Here is a 22338-nt window from a genome sequence, read left to right as displayed (position 1 = left end):
GGCCCAAAACCATTCACAATACTCAAGGTGAGGCCTCACTGGTGCTTTATAAAGCCTCAGCATCACGTCCTTGCTCTTGTATTCTTGTACTCCTTATACACGTTTGTGCTCAAGCGACTGGAACCGTGACACCAGTTCTGATTCAGTGTAGAGTGTTTTGTATTTCTCACTTGAGCCAAACACAGCAGCTTCATTGTTGGGTCAGAGATTAGCTGTTATTCCCGGATGGTGATTGAGTACAGATGTTCCTCCCAGGTCGACCCAATGAGAGGATTAGTGTGTGGAAGTGTCAGTGTTACCAAGCCAAGATGAATAGAGGAAATACAAAAAGGTATAATTGTGAGTATTCCACAATGTTGGTGTGTTTAGAGAGACAGTAATTCATAAGTACAGACGTGAGGTGTGGTTGGTGATTTTGAGTCCATGGTGACCAACCCCTTCTACCAGGATTAGCTTTAATATTACTGCCATTTGTCATAAAACTTGTTGTTTTGCTGCCGCAGTACATTGCAATACTTAATAATAAAAAGCAATAAATTTGTATATGAAATAAATATAAAAAATAAATTAAATAAGTAGTGCAAAACAAGAAGAAAAGATAGTGAGGTAATGTTCATGGATTCATTGTCTATTTAGGAGGGGAAGAAGCTGTTCCTCAAATGTTGAGTGTGTCTTCAGGCTCTTGTACCTCCTCCTTGAAAGTGGCAATGAGAGGAGGGCAGGTCCTTGGTGGTGGGAGATCTTAATGACGAATGGTGCCTTCTTGAGCCATCGCCTGTTAAAGGTGTCATTGATACTGGGGAAGTTAGTGTCCATGATGGAGCTGGCTGAGTTTACAACTTTCTGCAGCTTTTTCTGATGGTAATGCAATCAGAATACTCTCCATGGTACATCCGTAGAACTCCGCGAGTCTTTAACAACATACAAGAATTGAGTACAAGAGCAAGGAAATCCTCTTGCATTTGTACAGAGCCCTGGTGAGACCACACCTGGAGTATTGTGTACAGTTTTGGTCTCCAGGGTTAAGGAAGGACATCCTGGCTGTAGAGGAAGTGCACTGTAGATTCACAAGGTTAATTCCTGGGATGTCTGGACTGTCTTACGCAGAGAGGTTAGAGAGACTGGGCTTGTACACGCTGGAATTAAGGAGATTGAGAGGGGATCTGACTGAAACATATAAGATTATTAAGGGATTGGACAAGATAAGAGGCAGGAAATATGTTCCAGATGCTGGGAGTGTCCAGTACCAGAGGGCATGGTTTGAGAATAAGGGGTAGGTCATTTAGGACAGAGTTAAGGAAAATCTTCTTCTCCCAGAGAGTTGTGGGGGTCTGGAATGCCTTGCCTCGGAAGGTAGTGGAGGCCAATTCCCTGGATGCTTTCAAGAAGGAGCTAGATAGCTATCTTATGGATAGGTGAATCAAGGGATATGGGGACAAGGCAGGAACCGGGTATTGATAGTAATTGATCAGCCATTATCTCAAAATGGCAGTGCAGGCTCGAAGGGCCTACTTCTGCACCTATTGTCTATTGTCTATTGTACCCAGACTACTCAAATTCCAATTAAAATATAAAATTAACCTTGTGTCATGCCTTCTTTGTTATTGGATCAATATGTTGGAGCCAGGATAGATGTTCGGAAATACTGACATCCAGGAACTTGAAACTGCTCACTTTTTCCACTGCCGATCCCTCAATGAAAACTGATGTGTTGTCCCACAACCTCCCCTTCCTGAAGTCTGCAATCAATTGCTTCGGCTTACTGACGTTGAATGCAAGGATGTTATTGAGATACCATTTACCCAGCTGATCTATCCTGCTCTTGTATGCCTCCTCATCACCCTGAAATTCTGCCCACAATAGTTCATCAGCAAATTTATAAATGCCACTTGAGCTGTACCTAGTCACACAGTCGTGGGTGCAGAGAGAGTAGAACAGTGGATTAAGCACACATCCTTGAGGTGCCCCAGTGTTGATTGTCAGTGAGGAGGAGATGCTCTTTCAGATCCACACTGACTGTGGTCTCCCAGTGAGGATGTCAAGGATCCAGTTGTGGAGGGAGGTCTAGAGGCCCAGGTTTTGGAGCTTGTAGATTAGAACTGAGGGTATGATTGTTTTGAACACTGAGCTGTAATAAGTAAACAACATTCTGACATACTGCAGGTATTGTTATTGTCCAGGTGATCCAAGACTGAATGGGGAGCAAGTGAGATTCCATCTGCTATAGACCTATTGTAGCAATAGGGAAATTGCAGTGGGTCCAGGTCCTTGCTTAGGCAGGAGTCGAATCTGGCCACGACCAACCTCTCAAAGCAGTAGATGTGAGTGCAACTGGATAACAGTAATTGAGACAGCTCAGCCTGCTCTTCTTGGGCACTGGTATGATTCTCATTCTTTTGAAACAGGTGGAAATTCTGACTGCAGTTGTGAGATATTGCAGATGTCCCCGAACTCTCCTACCAGTTAGTTGGCACAGGGTTTCAATTCCCCACCAGGTACACCATCAGGGCCTAATTCCTTGTGAGGGTTCACCCTCTTGAAAGCTGTTTTGACGTTGGTGTCCGACACAGATATGACAGGGTTGTCAGACACCGCTAGGACTTTCACACATGTAGTTTTATTCTCCCCTTCAAAGTGTGCTTAAATGGCATTGAGTTCATCTGGGAATGAAGCATCACTGCCATTCATGTAGTTGGGTTTCATCTTGTAGGAAGTAATGGCTTGAAAACTGCCAGAGCTGAAGGGCATCTGATTCCTTCTCTAAGTTCAATTGGAGTTGTTCAAAGGTTCATTTATTATCAAAGCCTGTATCCACGTAAAACTTGAAATTTGTGTTCTCCAGATTGCCATGAAAACAAGAATGAATATGAAGGTCATTCAGAGGGAAACATCAAACCCACCCTGTACACCGACAAAATCAGCATCCTGACCGTTAAACTCTCACCCCCGCAATATCCTCGTTTCCCTTCACAGAATGGAACAGGAAAATCAAACCCCAAAAAACAAACCCTCCCCCACACAAAAAACTAACAGAACACCGACCCCAACACCCTTCCCTCATACAACAAAATGGAAAAAGGAATGAATGGGCAATAAAAAACACAGAATATAAAATGATAAGTCAGAAAATGTCCACAGTCCATAAACACAGAGCCACAACACCTTCTCTGATATCACTGACATTCATTGTAAGAGCAGAGAGGGACACCACACGAGGCAGAGAGGCTGACCCGCCTGTCACAGCGAGCCACACAGCAACGGGCAGCTCACAGAATCCATCTCCAGCACCGATCAGAAGACAGGCAATCGGCACTGAAACTCTCGCTCGCTTAATGTACGGTTTAAATGCTGAAATGGAGTCAATCATTGTCTTGAAGTTTCATTACATCGAAGCCATCTGAGTACATGCTCGGATTCTTCACGAAGACAGCAGAGTGCTGGATCACTGAAACAATGTCCAAGCAAAATCACAGTCTCTAACTCTAACAGTCCCAGAAACATATTTAAGGAGAAAGACAGACGTAAAAGACCAAAAAATGATATTCTCATGAGCTATCTGGAAGAGGTTGACCGAGGGAGTATTGCACTCTGGCATCATCTTGACCAAGATGAGTTTATTTACTCTTCTGCAGGTCATACTTGGGCTTCTTGTCTAATGCAGGATCACCAGGTTAGACAGCCATAGATCGAGACCTCAGCAGACGACAACTCTCCTGGTCCATCCACAACTTTTGCTTTGGCTATGTCCAGTATGCTCTTGAGGGCACACACTCATCCACACAGGTCTTGATGAAATTGGTGACAACTGTGGCATATTCATTCCGATTTGAAGATAAGTCTCTGAATATTATCCAGTTCACCAACTCAATGTCCTGAAGGCGCAGTTCTGCCTTCCTTGACCAAATCTTCTTAATCCTCACTACCAGCACTGTGGACTTTAGTCTCTGCCTATATGCCGGGAGTTGAAGAACAGCCAGGTGATCGGCCTTACCAAAATTTGGCCATAGGCTGGCACGGTAACCATTGTTGATGGTGGTATAACAGTGGTAAAGTGTTGGCTCCACTGTTTCCACAGGTGATATGTTAGTGGTCGTTGTTCAGAGACTTCCTCAAGATGTCCTGGTTCAAATCCCGGTGTGCTATTTCATGTTTAGTGATCACGGTGCTCAGCTCTTCCAGTGACTGCCCGATGTTGGCCTGAGGAGGCTGCCCCCACACGCCTGGATCTGCTGTAGAGTAATTGACTGAAATTGTTTGCAATCGTTCATCGACAACTCCATTATCACTGTGTCATCTGACAGGGGACTGAAACCAGCAGCATTTAATCATGAGCTGTGTCCTGCAATGATCTTTGCTGGCCCTGCAATGATTCACTGATATTACTGATGACCTGGATGATGGGACACAAAGCCATGTCTATGAGTGTCCAGCAAATGAAAAGCAGACTCCATGGTGAATAGAATGGCAGGGAGGTTTAAAGTGTAGAGATGGAAACAGATGAAGTGAACAGGACAACTGGGACAAAGTGAGATCATTGACTGTGGCAAACCAGTTACAGAGATGAAAGGAAAGATTTTTCATGGGAGACTCGAAAGTCAGCATCAGAATTTTCAGTCTGGAGGAATCCCAGGCTCTATCCAAAGAGATATGAGGCAGCTCATTGATTCAGATCAATGTCATAAGTGGATCTACAGACTCTCATATGCATTGAGACAAGAAGATTGCAGAAAGTGTTGTCTTTGATGAGAAACTGCATCTCTCATTGCAATTCACAGCTCCAATAGCATATTTCATTGGCATTCCAGCAGCTAAATGTCACGTAGCTGGGCAACTGTCCTATAGTCTCTGTTGTGACCCGACTGGGTCCCGAGGAAATCAGATCCTTAATGTTTGATTTTGTTTTCTTAGTCAAAGGTTGTAAGCAGAGATGAGCAACCTACTCTGCAAACAAACCTGATTTCATTCCAATGTACTATTCTGTACAAATTGAGCTTCAGGATAAGTCTGAGCTGAAGTTGTCAAGCCAGCTGACAGCAGATATTGTCCAGTTTGTAAATTTTCTATTTCTCATCTGCAGAGTTGTCTGTCTTTATCCAAAACCCCTCCATTGAAGAGATGTGGATCAACCAGACCGCTACTCTGGTGTGTATGATTGTGGGTACTGATCTGAGCCAGGTCCAAATCCACTGGCAGGTGAACGAGTGGGGGAAAATCAAAACAAACATGACCAAAAAACCGAGAGAGGAAAGAACCCGAGGCACAGTGATCAGCCAACTCCAGACCAGTGTGGAGGAGTGGGCCAGTGGGGTGGAGTACACTTGCTCTGCCCAACAACCTTCTTCAACCTCACCAGTATCAGCACGGACAAAAAGTACCAAAGGTGGGCAAGAGGTCAGCGATTAAAATGGACAACGTTGTTACCTCAGTAAAAATGTTTGACATTTCCATTGTTTGCCCATCAGTTCCAGTGGAGACAAAAGGTCCCAAAGTCAGACTGCTGCCCCCGCCAGAGGGAGAGACCAAGAGTGGGAACACGGTCACCCTCGAGTGTATTGCTTCTGGATTCTACCCAAACCAAATAACCATCACCTGGGAGAAAGGGGACTCTCTGATCTCTTCCAACATCAGTGTGAGACCAGCTGCTCTGGAACAGGCGGGGACTTTCATTGCCAGCTACGTCCTGACCGTGAGCACAGAGGAGTGGAAGGAAGGCTCAGTTTTCAGATGCACAGTGTCTCATCCCCCCTCCAACACCAGCGTCAGGCTGGATGTGAAAAACATTCAAGGTATGATTCTGAGATTCACTCCACTGTTGACATCCTCTGCCACAGCCACAACTCAGGGCCAAGCAAGGTCAATAGGTAATGGCAAGTGTGGCATTGTTGTTGTTGTGTGAGTGGATTAATAATGCAGAGGCAGAGAGTGGGAAAGAATCAGAGTTCATCCGATGCTTTCAAAGCTTGACTCTATTCCAAACTACCAACACAAGGTCTGTCTGTCCATCAGTAAGTGTCCGTCTGGGCCCGTCTGTCACATCTCAGACAGTTGTGTGAGAGTGCAGCACTCCCTCAGTACTAGTACCAGGATCACTGACCTGCAGTCTGTTCCCAAGCCTCAGGACAACGGCGTGAACACACAACCAGAGGTGACTGTGCTGGATTCTAGTTTGAGATTACAAACTATTTCTCTGAAATTCTTTGGTGAAGGACACTGGCCATCCTACCCTGTTTACCCATATCCATCAGTCCCACACCAAACTCTTCACTGCTCTGTGATCCACCTACTGGAGCATCACAGTAGGCCTTGTCAGTGAGGGAATGATGAAATAATGACTGCAGGATCAACGTTTGCTCACCAGTGTCTCAGAGACATGAAGCAACTCTATCTGTCAGCAGAACTGGAGGAACTGAGTTTCACTGGAGCAGGCATTGTGGAATGTAACTGGACACCAGACAGTTGCTGAGTTCCAGTAAACCAGAGAGATGCACAGTACTCAACCAGGCACAGAACTAGTGCTGAAGCAATGGTACACAGTACACTTGTGATGCTAACTCAATGTTATCCCTTTATCTGTCCATAAATGTTCTCTAACCTGCTGAATACTTTCCACAATTTCCCTTTCATTTCCAAATGAAAAAATCCTTCATATTTTAGATGCAGAGAGATCTCAAGTGATGTAAACATTGGCCTGGATGGTGTAGGAACAGAATATTCCCAGTAAACATCATATAAAAAAAAGTTCATTCCCAATAGGAACCCTCTAAAGTTACCCTTCCCCACCAGATGAGATGGAAAGAAGTTGGGTCACTGGGTTCTCTGCAGCAGAGATTCCCATGGACAGAGTGGCTGACAACTCCAATTGTCAACCTTCAATTGATAGTTGATCCTACAACAGTGTAGTTCACATCACTGAAACAAGCAAGACTACCTGCAAGACCCTTCTCATTAACTCTGTGCACATATATATTACTTTACTTTATTGTCAACAAACAATTGATACTAGAGCGTACAATCATCACAGTGATATTTGTTTCTGTGCTTCAAGCTCCCTGAAGTACAAGTCAAAATAAATATAATAAAAATTTAAATTATAAATCATAATTAGAAAATAGAAAAGGGAAAATAAGGTATTGCAGATCAGGTCCAGATATTTGGAAGGTACGGTCCAGATCTGGGTCAGGATCTGTTCAGCAGTCTTATCACAGTTGGAAAGAAGCTGTTTCCAAATCTGGCCGTACGAATCTTCATGCTCCTGTACCTTCTCCCAGAGGGAAGTGGGACAAAAATTGTGTTGGCTGAGTGGGTCTTGTCTTTGATTATCCTGGCAGCACTGCTCTGACAGCGTCTGGTGTAAAGTGAGTCCCAGGATGGAAGATTGGTTTGTGTGATGTGCTGGGCTATGTTCACTATCTTCTGCAGCTTCTTCCGGTCTTGGACAGGACAACTTCCATACCAGCTTGTGATGCACCCTAGAAGAATGCTTTTTACGATGCAACTATAAAAATTAGTGAGGGTTTTAGGGGACAGGCCAAATTTCTTCAGCTTTCTCAGGAAGTAAAGACACTAGTGGGCCTGCTTGGCAGTGGACTCTGCTTGGTCAGACCAAATCAGGTCATTTGTGATATTCATCCCAAGGAACTTAAAGCTTTTGCCCTGTTCCACCTGCACACCACCGATGTAGATGGGGTTGTGTGGTTCGCTACTCCTTCTGAAGTCAACAACCAATTCCTTTGTCTTGCTGACTTTGAGGGATAGGTTATTGTCTTCGCACCATGCCACCAGCTTTTTAATTTCCTCTCTGTACTCAGACTAATTTCATGATTAAATACATGAAAATAAATTACTAACACTTCTGAGATCCTGCAGTTCTTGTTAACACTTCCTTGTGTCAGGTTTGATCTTGTTGGAAACTTGTATAGACTACTTGAGAGGCTAAACATTCCGGATTGGTCTACTGTTTCAAATATACAAAGTTAATTGACAGGGAAAGGTACTTTATCAACTCTGTGAAGACATTTGGTGAATTCATTCAGAAAGTGGAGAGTTAGAGAAAGAAGGGACAATATGTAGCCAGTGATACCCTGGCACCTGCAGCAATGTGTTGAGTGCTGACACTATTCACTGGATTTATTCATGGTTTAGATATTGGGCAGAAACACACATGACCACCTTTGCCACTCACACATGGCTGGCAGATCTGTCAGCATCTGGAAGGTTTTAACTACAGAGATAATAATCGATGAAATGAATAGGCAGCAACCAAGTCTTCAAGTTTACTCAAGTTTATTGCCATGTTGATCTTCAAGAATTATTGACGAGAAATTAACTCTCTCACTTTCTCAAATCTTTCAGAAATCTGCACAGACTTGACAGGGGAGGAGGGGAAGGAAGAACAGGGACGCGTGGATGGAGATGACAATCTGCCTACAGTTGCTGCCTTTGCCATTCTGTTCATCATCAGTTTCCTCTACAGCACCTTCGTCACCGTTGTCAAGGTAACTAATTGACTAATGGAGGCATCCCTGAAACCCAAACTTTCACCTTCCTTGTCTCACCACATTGCATTCTCTGACACTGCAACCCCAACGACAGCACAATCAACAGACAATGCAGTCTGAGGCCTTTCACAACCGCTCGGACTTTACACCTTTCCTCTTCACTCCGAGCCTCTGGGCCTTGATAAGCAGAAGTTATGAGGTGTACAAAAGGGACAGATTACACCTGAATCCATGGGGGACAAACAGATTTGCAGACAGGTTTGCTAGTGCTATTCAGAAGGGTTTAATTTGGCAGGTGGATGGGGAATGAAGTGAAAGGGATGAGGATCAAATTGTTGGTTTACAAACCGAGGCAGTGTGTAGTGAGACTGCTAGAGAGAAGATGATGTTTGGGTAAAATTGCACTCAATAGGATGAGTTGCAATGTGAAAGGGGACAAAATTTTAAACTGTGATGAATATAGGACTGAAGGTGTTATATTTGAATGCACATAGTATATGGAGTAGGCTAGATGAACTTGCAGCACAGCTACAGATTGGCATGTATGAACTTGTGGGCATCACTGAATTGTGGATGAAAGAAGATTGATGCCCAAGGATAGACATTGTATCAAAAGGACAGGAATATAGGTTGAAGTTGTGGTGTGGCTGAGTTGGTAAAAAATTAAATCACAAGAAAGTAGTGACATAGGATCAGATGGTGTAGAATTTGCAAGAGTGAAAGACACTGATGGGAGTTATAAACAGACCTGCAAACAGTATAGCAAATATGTGGTCTACAAATTACAACAGGAGACAGAAAATGCACGTCAAATGTTAAGATAATCATCGGGAATTTCAAAATGCAGGTTGATTGAGTCAGATTGCACCTGAATCTCAGGGGAATCATTATCCTGGCTTCAAGATTCGCTCTTGCTACATGGGAGAGATTAGGGGATTCCAATAGGGCTGAATTTGTTAAGTATATCCAGAAAGGTTTCTCAAATCAGTATGTGTACGGTCCAATGAAAGGACGGGCCACCCTGCTCCTGGTACTGGAGAATGAGCCTGGACACGTGACTGACCTTTCAGTGGGTGAACAGTGACGGACGAGTGACAACTCGTTAACTTTTAGGATAACTATCTACAAAGATAGGTATTATCCTTGTGGAACAATTTTAAATTGGCATAGGGCAATTTACAAGGACATATGGCAGGAACTAAGAAGTGTTAATTGGAAACACCTTTTCTCTGGCAAGTCCACATCAGACATGTGGAGGGTGTTTAAAGAGCAATTGCACAGAGTACAGGAAAAGTATGTTCCTGTCAGAAGGAAGGATGGGGATGGAAAGATAAGAGAACCCTGGATGTTCAGAGAGGTGATGAATTTAGTCAAGAAGAAAAAGATAATGTATGTAAATCTTCAGAGGGTAAAATCAAACAAAATCAAAGAAGCCAGAAAGGAACCAAAGGGAATTACGAAAGCCAGGATGGGCCATGAAAAATCCTTGGCAAGTTGGATAAGGTGAATCCCAAGGCATTCTATACATATGTCAATGGTAAGAGGATAACTGAGGAGAGGGTGGGACCACTCAATGATAAAGGGAGAAATATCTACTTGGATGCAGAGAATGGGAGTGAGGTACTTAATAAGTACTTAGCTTCAGTCTTTACAAAAGTAAAGGATGTGGAGGATCAAGAGATCAGTGCTGAGTGTATAAATAAATTCAGACATTTTGAGGTAAAATTGGAGGGAGTATTGGGCCTCCAAAAAGCAATTAAGATACATAAGTCCTCAGTACTAATGTTGTGCCTCTATTTATGAAGGGAACAAGGGTACACCTTTAAGGGTAAGGTCCTTAACCGTGTTGCTGAGCAGAGAGATCTTGGGATGCAAGTTCAAACTCCTTGAAAGTGGCCGCGCAGGTCAATAAGGGGGTTAACAAGGTTTATGGAAGGCTTGCTTTTATTAGTTGTGGCATTGAGTTCAAAGGTCAGGAGGTTATGTTGCAGCTTTACAAAACTCTGGTTCAATCACATCTGGAGTATTGCGTAGAGTTCTGGTTGCCCCACTATAGGAAATATATTGAGGCTTTGGAGAGGGCGCAGAAGAGGTTTATGAGGACGCTGCCTGGTTTAGAGAGCATGTGCTATCATGAGAGGCTGGATAAATTTGGTTTGTTTTCTTTGGAGCATCAGAGCTAAAGGATCTAATAGAGGTTTTCAAGATTATGAGAGGCATAGATAGAGTGGACAGAAAGTATTTCTTTCCCAGTTTTTCTAAGGAAGTAGGAGGGCTGTGGACATGGTGTAAGTAGGAGGGACTGATGTCTGGATGGTTTTGATTTGCTTTACAGCTGGTTCAGCACATCATTGTGGGCTGAATGTCCTGTGCAGTACTAAATCGTTTTGGTGCCGGATCCCAAGGGAATGAGTTTGTAGAATGTCTACTAGCTTTCTTTTTTAGAGCAGCTGGTGTTTGAGCCCACTAGGCAATTAGCTATTCTGGATTTGAGGTTGTGCAATGAATCGGAGTTAAAATTAAAGGAACTCTTAGGAGCCAGTGATCATAATATGATAGAATCCACCCTGCAATTATTTTGAGAAGGTGAGCTAAAGTCATATTTATCAGTATTACTGTGGAGTAAAGGGAATTTCAGAGGCATTGAGAGGAGCTGGCCAAAATTGATTGGAAGGGGATACCAGCAGGGATGATGGCAGATAAGCAATAGCTGGAGATTCTGGGAGAAAATTGGAATGCACAAAATAGATCTATCCTAAAGAAGAAATATTCTACAGGCCAGATGATGCCAGACAGTATCTATGGAAAAGAGTAAACAAAAGATGTTTCGGGCCAAGACCCTTCATCAAGTCTGAAACATGGACTGTTGACTCTTTTACACAGATGCTGCCAGGCCTGCTAAGCTCAACCAGCATTTTGTGGTGTTGCCTTAGAACCCATTATACTACAGGAAAGATACTGGGGTGGTTAGAATGCTGGCTGATTGTCAGGAGGCAAAGATTAGGAATAAAGGGAGCCTTTTCTGGTTAGCTGCCAGTGACCAGTGACTATATGCGACAACATCTCTTCATGTAAAATATCAATAATTTGGATAATGGAATTGATGGCTTGTATGGCAGGGTTGCAAATGATAGAAAGATAGGTGGAGGGGCAGGCAGAGTTGAGGAAGCTTCTTATGGTGGAAGAGTCTAGGACCAGAGAGCACAGCATCAAAATTGAGGGGCCTTTTTTAGAAAGGAGATAAGGACAAACTTTTTTCAGCAGAGAGTGATGAACCTGTGGAATTTGCTGTCACATGCAGCTGTGGAAGCCAATTCTTTAGGTATATTCAAGGCAGAGGATGATAGATTCTTGATTAGTCAGGGCATGAACGTGTACAGGGAGAAGGCAGGAGATTGGGGTTGAGAGGGAAAATGGATCAGCCATGATGAAATGGTGAAGCAGACTTGATGGGGCAAAATGGCCTAATTCTACTGCTATAACTTATTGTCTTAATGGAGAAGTTCTGAGGGTTAAGAGCTATTTCAAATCAACTGGGGTTGATTAGGATTAGTCAGCAAGGCTCTGTGTGTGGGAGATTATGTCTCATGAATTTCCTCCATTTCATCCCTGCACCACCTTCCATAAGACCATAAGGTTTCTCCCTTTCTGTTCTCATTTCTTCATTCCTCATCTATTATGGCAAAGTAATTTAGTGAGTGGCTCCAGGGGCAGTGTTTTTCACTCTGTGTGTGATGTGGGAAGTCTGGAAGACTCCAGTCTCCCAGGTGAACACATCTGTACCAGGTGCACCGAGTTGCAGCAACTGAGAGAATGTATTAAGGAACTGAAGCTGCAACTCGATGAGCTTTGACTCTTACAGGAGACTGAGGAGGTGATAGACAGGAGCTACAGGGAGGTAGTTACCCCAAGGCTTCAGGAGACAGGTAGCTGGGTGACTGTCAGGAAAAGGAGGGCAAATGCACAACCAGTGCAGAGAACACCTGTGGCTGTTCCGCTCAATAATATTTAACTTTAGATACAACAGAGAGGAAACGACCTACCAGGGGGATCCAGAATGACTGGGTCTCTGGCCCTGAGTCTGGTGATGTGGCTCAGAAGAGGAGAGAGGTTAAGAGTATGCAGTGATGATAGGAGATTCCTTTCTCAGAAGAACAGGGACGAGGTTCTGTGGGCTTGATAGAGCTTGATATGTTTCATCTCTGCTGCCAGGAACAGGGATGTCACAGATCGTGTCCATGGCACTCTCAACTGCAAATGTGGACATCCAGAAGTCTTTGTTACAAGACATTCCAAACTGCACCAGTTTCCGAGGGAACGGATATCTGTCATGGCCCCTTTAAGGGTTCATGATGGTCCTGCTAATTGATAATCGTGTATGAGCACCACGAATTGAGTACTTAAGGAACAGTTGAACAAAGGTTTGGTGCTCAATCGTGAGCCAACTGGTGATATCATCCAGCATTTGTTTTGTGTTCAGATCTAGTTTGATACCACATTTAGAACCTTGCTTCATTTACCCCGGCAACTGGGTCCAAATCATCCTCATCAAGGACTCTTGTAACATTACAATTGAGCCAACATGGACCCAGTGGGATATCAAAATCTTTTGTCTTCTGTGGTGACGAGGATTACCAGACAAGGCCCAGAGATTCACGAACTCCAGGTCGCCATTCAACAACTTTCACAAGGAGGAAGCCAAGGTCGCTCGGGAGAGCCAGCACATCATTCAACCCCAGAGAGATTTGACAGTGACTTGGGTTCTTGCTGTGGCCCTTCACCCGATGCTCATTCATGTTTGAACAACAGCTGTTCCCAGTTCCCTTCAGATCAAGGAAAGGTGGCCTTCATTATCTCTCTCCGGACCGGAAGAGCTCTACCTTGGGCCACAGCGCATTGGGAACATAGGTCAGAGATCTGCTGGGATTTTGAGGAATTCATGGCTGCTAGGAGGAAGATGTTTGATCACCTCACCAGAGCCAGCGAGCCTCAGATCAGTTGATGAAGATTCAACACGGGCTACGGTCCACGGCCAACAATGCAGTTGAATTTTGGATCTTAGCCCAGGAGAGTGGTTGGAATAGGGAGGCTGTGGCCATGTTCTACTGCCACAAATGAACTGAAGGACACCTCACCTTGGGAGAGCCAGCTGAGATCTTAGAAGCTTTCAGTGATCAGTGCATCCATCTCAATAATCGTGTGGCAGAGTGAAAGTGGGACCACTTCAGGAAATCAAAGTGAGTCGGTGCAATTCTAGTCCCTACGCATCAGTTTCACCCCCCCCCCCCCCCCCCAACCTTGGACCATGAGCAGCCCATCACTACTCAAGATCCAGTCAAACTCATTCAGGTCGGTTGTACAGGACTCTCTGCTGATGATAGGTCCCAGTGTCAGAGTCAAGATCGCTGCTTTTACTGTGGGGAAGTATGTCACTGGTGGGCCAAATGTCCCAGGCTGTGGACTGGAGGGAGGGGAAAATCATTGCTTTCTCCAGTCATCATAACAGGGTTTGTTTGTGCCATGGTGTTCTGAGACTCAGACTCTCCCGTGACCAACAACCAATAAGAGGGCAGCCTTCAGTGTGAGGTAAACTGAGACCTTCTCGATACTGTCCTCAAGGATGAACAAGCCTTCTTCAGTCAATGCTCTGCAAGTCCCAACACTCTCTAGTCAAGTCCCCTAGTTCAGCCGAGGACCAAGGAAATATCTGAACAGTCTGGGGAACTTGCAGCCAAACTTATGAAATCCAGCCACCAGTTCTGAAGGAAGGAAAAAGACTCCTTTACGCTGAACCTCAAAGTCTATTTCCAAGAGGGAAATAACCCTCCGTAATGCCTCACTGATGATTCAGACGGGGATTTGAGAAGGAAGAAATGTTCAAAAGGCAAGATGATGCAACCATGGTGAACAAGGGAAGTCAAAAGCAACATAACAGCCAGAGAGAGGGCATATAATTGAGCTCACATTGGTGGGAAGTTAGAGGATTGAGAAGCATTTAAAACCAACAGAAGGCAACTAAAAAGGTCAGTAAGAGGAATAAGATGGAATACTAAAGAGGCTACTCAACAATATTAAAGAGAACACCAAATGTTGCTTCAGATACATAAAGTGTAAAAGAGAGGCAAGAGTGGGTATAGGACAACTGGAAAACAATGCTGGAGAGGTAATAATTGGGGACAAGAAAATGGTGGACACACTGATTATATTATATATCGAGGGGCAGGTAGTTTTGAGGAAGTAGAGATGATACAGAAACAGTTAAATAGATTAGGAGATTGGGCAAAGATGAGGCAGATGGAATACAATGTTGGAAAGTGTATGGTTATGCACTTTGGTAGAAGAAATGAAACGGTTGACTCTTTTCTAAATGGACAAAAAATACAAAATTCTGAGGATTCCCTCATGGTTAATTTGCAGGATGACTCTGTGCTGAGGAACTGAACCTTTCTGAAAAATTTTCATGTGATTCAACCCCTAACTTTAAAAAACATGAACACTGGTAAGGCAAGCCATATGTTGGATCTGCGTGCAAACCAATGGAGATAAAAAGGGAGAGTGGGAACCTGCAGACCTTCAACCAATAGAGGTAGATGGTCTGCATTTCTCTAGCCAGATGTGAGACGGGCCTTTTAACCGATGGCAGCAAGGACAGAAACAGATAAGTGGGAGGTCTGGTTTACTGTGTCTGCCTGACTTTTTCTCTGGTGTTTCCCTTCTCTGTCTTCCCTCGGCAAACAGCCTATAGCGGGAATAGCCTGTGTATACTTACATCCCGACGCTCTCGCAAACATCCCCTCCACATCAACCCCATCTGGGCTTTTCACTAGTTGATAATGTTCTGAGGTTTTTATAGCAGTTGGCAAAAGCTTTAAGGTGCATTATCGGTACTACAGAACCAGCGTGGGGGTCATCATATCATGACACACATTTTTAAATTTGACCCCATATTTATATTTGTATCAAATTTATAAAAAGTCCTGTGTTCTTAAGGAACTGCACTATTTATTTAATGCAATAATCCCGCAGTCCTTTCTGCAAAATGCTGTTAATTTTAAATTTAATTTTATTCTGTGATAACTCTAAGATCAATCAACCCCTCTCTTGATTATGTCTTGTTGATTACAATATTCACAACTCCCTGTATTGTGTTTCTTCATGAAAAATAATGTACTTTAAATCTGTGCCCAAACCTCAATCTTGATGTTATCACCTCCTGCTCTTTCCTGCATTCCTCAACTATCCCATTTCTTTCTGGACATTATTATGTGGTCGAAATAAGGTTTGTATTACCTTACTTACAAAGTCTCATCTTGCCTCAAAATGTAAATCTTTTTGAGTCCTGATTGTTGTCCTTGAATCAGACAATATTACAACTCTCATCGGTCTTACCTCCTCCACCTACTGCAATGTGAATAGTCCAGCTGTCATTTCCCCTGTATGCACTGAGAAATCATCATTTTTCCTCACCTGCTTTTTCATGTTCAAATCAGGCACTACCAATCCTACACTAATCTACCATTGCAATTTTTGAAGCATTTGTTTGCATTTGTAAATATACAGTACATAATGATCATTATTTACATGGGCTTCTACTATATCTTAATTTAAAATCACTTCTCTATTTTGCTGTCTCTTTTTGAATAATTTACGATCCACCTCTGGTGCTTTACAGAGTCATGGAGGCAGCCCAGTAAAAGACACTGTATCATTCACTGCCTTATTACTAATTCTTGTCCTTCCTGCTTTTCCTTCAATAGTCCATGCAAAACTTCTGAATTTCCTTCTTTCCTTTTCCCAGCATGGATCTAAAAGCTGTTGAGTTGGATGATTTTCTCCAGGCCAATATGGTAACACAAGCTGAGCTCTTCTCAGTACCAGAGGTGTCTCTCCCAACTCCACCTGCATTGCCTCCACTGGTTTTGTCTTTATTACCCCATTGATTAACCTTAATGCTTGACTTAGAATTATACCCAGTTTATTGAGCACACAATGTGATGCTGATCCATATACCATATTTCCATAGTCCAGTATTGATCTTATTAATCCTGTGTATATTGCTTTCAAGGGATTCCTATCAGCTCCCCATTCCTTTCCAGTTGAACACCTCATAACATTTAGCACTTCCTTACTTTTGGTTATTATTTCTTTAATATGTGTTGACCATGTGAGTCTTTTATCAAACCAAATTCCTAAAAATGTAAATGTATCCACCCCTTCTAATTCCGTACCATAAAGTTTTAGTTTCAAGTGTTGTTCTGTATTCTTCCTAGTGTAAAACATTATTTTGGATTTCTCTGCTGAAAATCTGAATTCCCATTTTAATGCCCAATCTTCCACCTTAACCTATGATTCTTGAAGTTTCCGTGTTATAAATTGCACATTCCCATCCCTTTTTCACATAGCTCCATCATCCACAAATAAAGATATTCCAATACTAGTATTTCTATTGGAAAATATATCATTTATCATGATAGTAATAATATTCTGTCGTTGGTTTACAAACAGAGGCAGTGTGCAGTGAGACTGCTCTCCACGGTGACACACCAAATCTCCTCAAGCTCCTAAAGAAATATAGCAGCTTTTGTGCCTTCTCTGAAGCTGCATCAATATGTTGGGTCGTCTGGGTCTTGATAAGGAAAAGGTGGAAGAATATTCACAGGTTGCACGTGAATCCAAGGAAGATACATATCTTTGTGGGCAGCTTTGCTGGAGCTGTTCAGGAGGGTTTGAACTAATTTGACAGGGGATGGGAAATGGAGTGATAGGGCTGAGCTTCCAGTCGTTGGTTTAACAACAGAGGCAGTGTGTAGTGAGTCTGCTAGTAAGCAAAGGCTGATAATAGGGCAAAATTGCAGTCAATGGGATAAGTTGAAATGTAAAACGGGGACAAAATCGAAAAGGGTGATGAAAATTTGGGTGATGCGCAATGATACACATTGTATTGAAAGGATAGGGAGGTAGGCAGAGGACATGGTGCAGCTGTGTTGGGAAAAAATTAAATCAAATTATTAGGAAGAAGTGACAAAGGATTGGAAAGTGTAAAATTTTTGTGGGTAGAGCTAAGAAACAGTAAGGGTAAAGTCCTTGATGGGAGTTATATACAGACCTCCGAACAGTAGCAAAGATGTGGTCTACAAGTTACAATGAGAGATAGAAAATGCAAGTCAACAGTGCAGTGCTAAAAGAGTCATCGGGAATTTCAATATGCAGATAGATTGGGCTGGTTTGCACTTGAACTGGAGAGGAGCCAGTATCCTGGCTGTGAGGTTTACTGATGCTACCTGGGAGAGTTTAAACTAGTTTTGTAGGGGGCTGAGAACCAGAGTCCCAGGTCAGCAGGGAATGGATCTGACCAGAAGTTAGACATCAGAGAAGGTATGGAAAGGCAAAATTGAAATGACGGGTAGGATGGGTCGGATAGTTTGAGGTGTGTCTATTTTAACGCTGGGAGTATTATGGGTAAGGGTGATGGATCAGTACATGAAACTACGGTGTTGTAGCCATTAGTGAAACTTAGTTGACAGAGCGGCAGGCAGGAATGGGTGATTAATGTGCCAGGTGTTTGGAGTTCTAGAAAAGATAGAGGAGTAGGTAAGGGTGGTGGGGTGGGGGGGGGGTGCACTCTTTATCAGGGACAATATCACAGCTGCACTCAGAGAAGACATAATGGAGGAGTCAGAAACTGAGTCCATTTGGGTGAAACTCAGGAATAGACAGGGTGCAATCCCACTGATGGGATTGTACTACGGACCCCCTGATAGCCACTGGGAAATTGAGGAGCAGATATGTAATCAGATCAAGGAGAAGTGTAATAATAATAGGGTTGCTGTCATGGGGGATTTCAGCTTCCCTAATATAAACTGGGAGCTTCTGAGTGTAAGGGGTCAGATGGTTTTGAATCTGTTAAGCAGGTTTCTTAAATCAATGTGTGACAGTCCAGTGAAAGGAGGGACCATACTGTACCTGGTTTTGGGGAATGAGCCTGGCCGGGTGACTGACCTTTCAATGGGTGAACAGTTCGGGAATCGTGACCACAACTGGTTAACTTTCAGGATAGCTGTCGACAAGGATAGGTATGGTCCTTGTGGAAGAGATTTAAATTGACACAGGGCAACTTACAAGGGCATTAGACAGGAACAAAGAAGTATTAACCTTTTCTCTGGCAAGACCACATCAGAAGTAAGACCGTGAGACAGGAGCAGTATTAGGCCATTCAGCCCATCAATGCTGTCCTGCCATTCTATCATGGTTGATCCCGGACTCCACTCAATCCCATACACCTGCCTTCTCAGCATATTCTTTGATGCCCTGATCGATTAGGAAACTATTCATTTCCACCTTAAATATATCCACGATTTAGCCTCCACTGCAGTTTGTGGCAGAGCATTCCACAGGTTCAGCATTCTCAGGCTAAAAAAATTGTTCCTTACCTTTGTTCTAAAAGATTGCCCCTCAATTTTGAGGCTGTACTCTCTTGTTCCAGATACCCCCACCAGAGGAAACATCGACTCCACATCCATCCTATCTATTCTTTTCAACATTCGGTAGGTTTCAATAAGATTGCCCCACATTCTTCTAAATTCCAGTGACTGCACGCCCAAAGCTGCCATATGCTTCTTATACATTAACCCCTTCATTGCTGGACTCATCCTCATGAATCTCCTCTGGACTCTCTCCAATGAAAACACATTCTTTCTGAGATATTGGGCTCAAAACTGATGACAGTATCCTAAGTGTGGCCTGATTAGTGTCTTACGAAGCCTCAACACTATCCCCTTGCTTTTATACTCTATTCCCCTTGAAATAAATGCTAACTTTCCATTTGCTTTCTTCACCACAGACTCGACCTGTAAATTAACCTTCTGTGAGACTCACACAAGGACTCCTAAGTCACTTTGCACCTCTGATGTTTGAACCTTCTTCCCATTTCGATAATAGTCTGCACTATTGCTCCTTTTGCTAAAATGAATTATCATACATTTCCCAAGATTGTAATTCATCTGCCACTTTTTGCCCATTCTTCCAATTTGTCTAAGTGGTACAGCAACTGCATTGCCCAAATAGCATAATTCTGCTCCTATATCTTATCTTATGGTTTTACTCAGGAAATGAAACATTAGCCCAACGGTGGATCACCCTAAAGGTCTGAACTGGTATTCATATTTTTGTTTTGGAGTGACCTCAGAGAATAATGACAGACATCTCTTCATGGGATTACATCTCCTGCAATGAGGACAGACCGTCTGTTATTTTGTTCACATGTCCTCACAGGTTAAGGTCTATGCTGCACCTTGTCACACACAATATCATACTCTCCTGTCTATATTTCAGGTTCAGCAGTGACCAGCAGACACACGCCCCACACTCAGACAAGAAATCCCCGTGTGGCTGCGATGTTTGGAAATGGAGACTCCATCTCACTCACTCGGCAATCCGAGGCTACTGCACTGCAACTGCTCATTTCAGAATATAAACCTCTAGATGCTCCTGGGATGCCAGATGGAAAATGGGGGCACGGAGCCGGTTAGGTGGGTGGAGGGACAACAGTGGATGATACATTGGGAAAATGGCAGGATAATGTGACACTGGAGGGGGTATAAAGGAGGGGAGAGGAAGGCAGCATTAAGCCTTGGGAATGGGAAACAGGGGATGGGAGCTTTATGAGTGAAGGAGAAGAGGGAGGTGAGGAAATGGATATTATTGTTAAGGAGCAAGAAATTGATGTGGGGGGTGATTGTGGTGGAGGGTGGGGTCAGTGTCTTGTTCTGTCATATTTTGTAAATCAGACGTTACGGAGGTCATTGCCTGTAGCACTTCTTGCATTATTCCACTGGAGTTTATTTCATGATTTGAAACTGTATTAATTATAAACAAAGACAATGAGAAAATGAAGTGTCTGGAGTTGATAAAACTGAGGGAAGCCATTCATCCCATCTTAGTTCCCTCATCACTGCAGTGACTTCACCTGCCTACAAGTACAAGTGGGTATTGCATCCCATAAGACCAAAAGACAAAGGAGCAGAAGTCGGCCATTTGGCCCATCGAGTCTACTCCGCCATTTCATTATGAGCTGATCCAATTTCCCCTTTAGTCCCATTCCCCTCCGCTTCTCACCATAACCTTTGATGCCCTGACTTCTCAGATACCTTTCAATCTCTGCATTAAATACACCCAATGACCCGGCCTCCACTGCCGCCCGTGGCAACAAATTCCACAGATTCACCACCCTCTGGCTAAAAAATTTTTTTCGCATCTCCATTCTGAGTGGGCGCCCTGTAATCCTCAATTCATGTCCTCTCATACTAGACTCCCCCACAATGGGAAACAACTTTGACACATCCGCTCTGTTTGCCTTTCAACATTCGAAATAATTCTATGAGGTCCCCCCTCATTCTTCTAAACTCCAAGGAGAACAGTTGAAGAGCGGTCAAACGTTCCTCATATGTTAACCCTCTCATTCCCGGAATCATTCTAGTGAATCTTCTCTGAACCCTCTCCCACGTCAGCACATCCTTTCTTAAATAAGGAGCCCAAAACTGCACACAGTATTCCAAGTGAGGTCTTAATGGTGCCTTATAGAGCCTCAACATCACATCCATGCTCCTGTACTCTATTCCTCTAGAAATGAATGCCAACATTGCATTAGCCTTCTTCACCACCAACTCAACCTGGAGGTTATCCTTAAGGGCATCCTGCATGAGAACTCCCAAGTCCCGTTGCATCTCAAAACTTTGAATTCTCTCCCCATTTAAATAATAGTCTGCCCATTTATTTCTTCTACCAATGTGCATGACCGTACACTTTCCAACATTGTAATTCATTTGCCACTTCTTTGCCCATTCCCTCAATCTATCTCAGGCTCTCTGCAGACTCTCTGTTTCCTCAGCAATACCGGCCCCTCCACCTATATTTGATTCATCAGCAAACTTAACACAAAGCCATCTATTCCATAATCCAAATCGTTGACATACAATGTATAAAGAAGCGGCCCCAACACGGACCCCTGCGGAACACCACTGGTAACCGGTAGCCAACCAGAATGGGATCCCTTCATTCCCACTCTCTGTTTCCTACCAATCAACCAATGGTCTATCCACGTTTGTAACTTTCCTGTAATTCCATGGGCTCTTATCTTGTTTAGCAGCCTCATGTGCGGCATCTTGTCAAAGGGCTTCTGAAAATCCAAATACACAACATCCACTATATCTGCCTTGTCTAGCCTACTTGTAATTTCCTCAAAAAATTGCACTAGGTTTGTCAGGCAGGATTTTCCTTTAAGGAAACCATGCTGAGTTCTGCCTATGTTGTCGTATGTCTCCAGCTACTCCGTAACCTCATCCTTGACAATCGACTCCAACAACCTCCCAACCACCGCTGTCAAGCTAACAGGTCTATAATTTCCTTTTTGCTTCTTTGCCCCCTTCTTAAATAGCGGAGTTACATTTGCCATCTTCCAGTCCTCCGGAACCAGGCCAGAATCTATCGACTTTTGAAAGATCATTGCGAGTGCCTCTGCAATCTCCACTGCTACTTCCTTCAGAACACGAGAGTGCATTCCACCTGGTTGAGGAGATTTATCTACCCTTAGACTATTCAGCTTCCTGAGTACTTTCTCTGTCGTAATTGTGACTGCACATATTTCTCTTCCCTGACACCCTTTTTAATTTTTTTTAATTTTATATATATTTTTATTAAATTTTTAATTACATAAAATGAATAGAATAACAGAGTAATGAAAATTAATATTAGCCTTCCCTCTCCCCTTAACCCTTCCCCCCTTAACATCCCTGTCTAAAAAAAAAGAAAAAAGAAAAAAAGAAAGAAGAAAAAACGGATTGCC

General features: G+C 43.3%; 1 gene segment (V, D, J or C); it reads left to right on the top strand.

The window, feature by feature from the left end:
* Nucleotides 1-5066: 5066 nt before the first annotated feature.
* Nucleotides 5067-21449, top strand: LOC132381348 (immunoglobulin heavy constant gamma 4-like). The segment is given in 4 exon segments: nt 5067-5380; nt 5463-5786; nt 8353-8495; nt 19830-21449. Coding segments are annotated over 4 exon segments (744 nt in total).
* Nucleotides 21450-22338: the final 889 nt, after the last annotated feature.

This window comes from Hypanus sabinus, chromosome 26 (genome assembly GCF_030144855.1).
Source record: "Hypanus sabinus isolate sHypSab1 chromosome 26, sHypSab1.hap1, whole genome shotgun sequence".
Lineage (NCBI taxonomy): Eukaryota > Metazoa > Chordata > Chondrichthyes > Myliobatiformes > Dasyatidae > Hypanus > Hypanus sabinus.
Note: the sequence above shows the minus strand (reverse complement) of the source record. Positions and strands in the feature narration are given on the sequence as shown.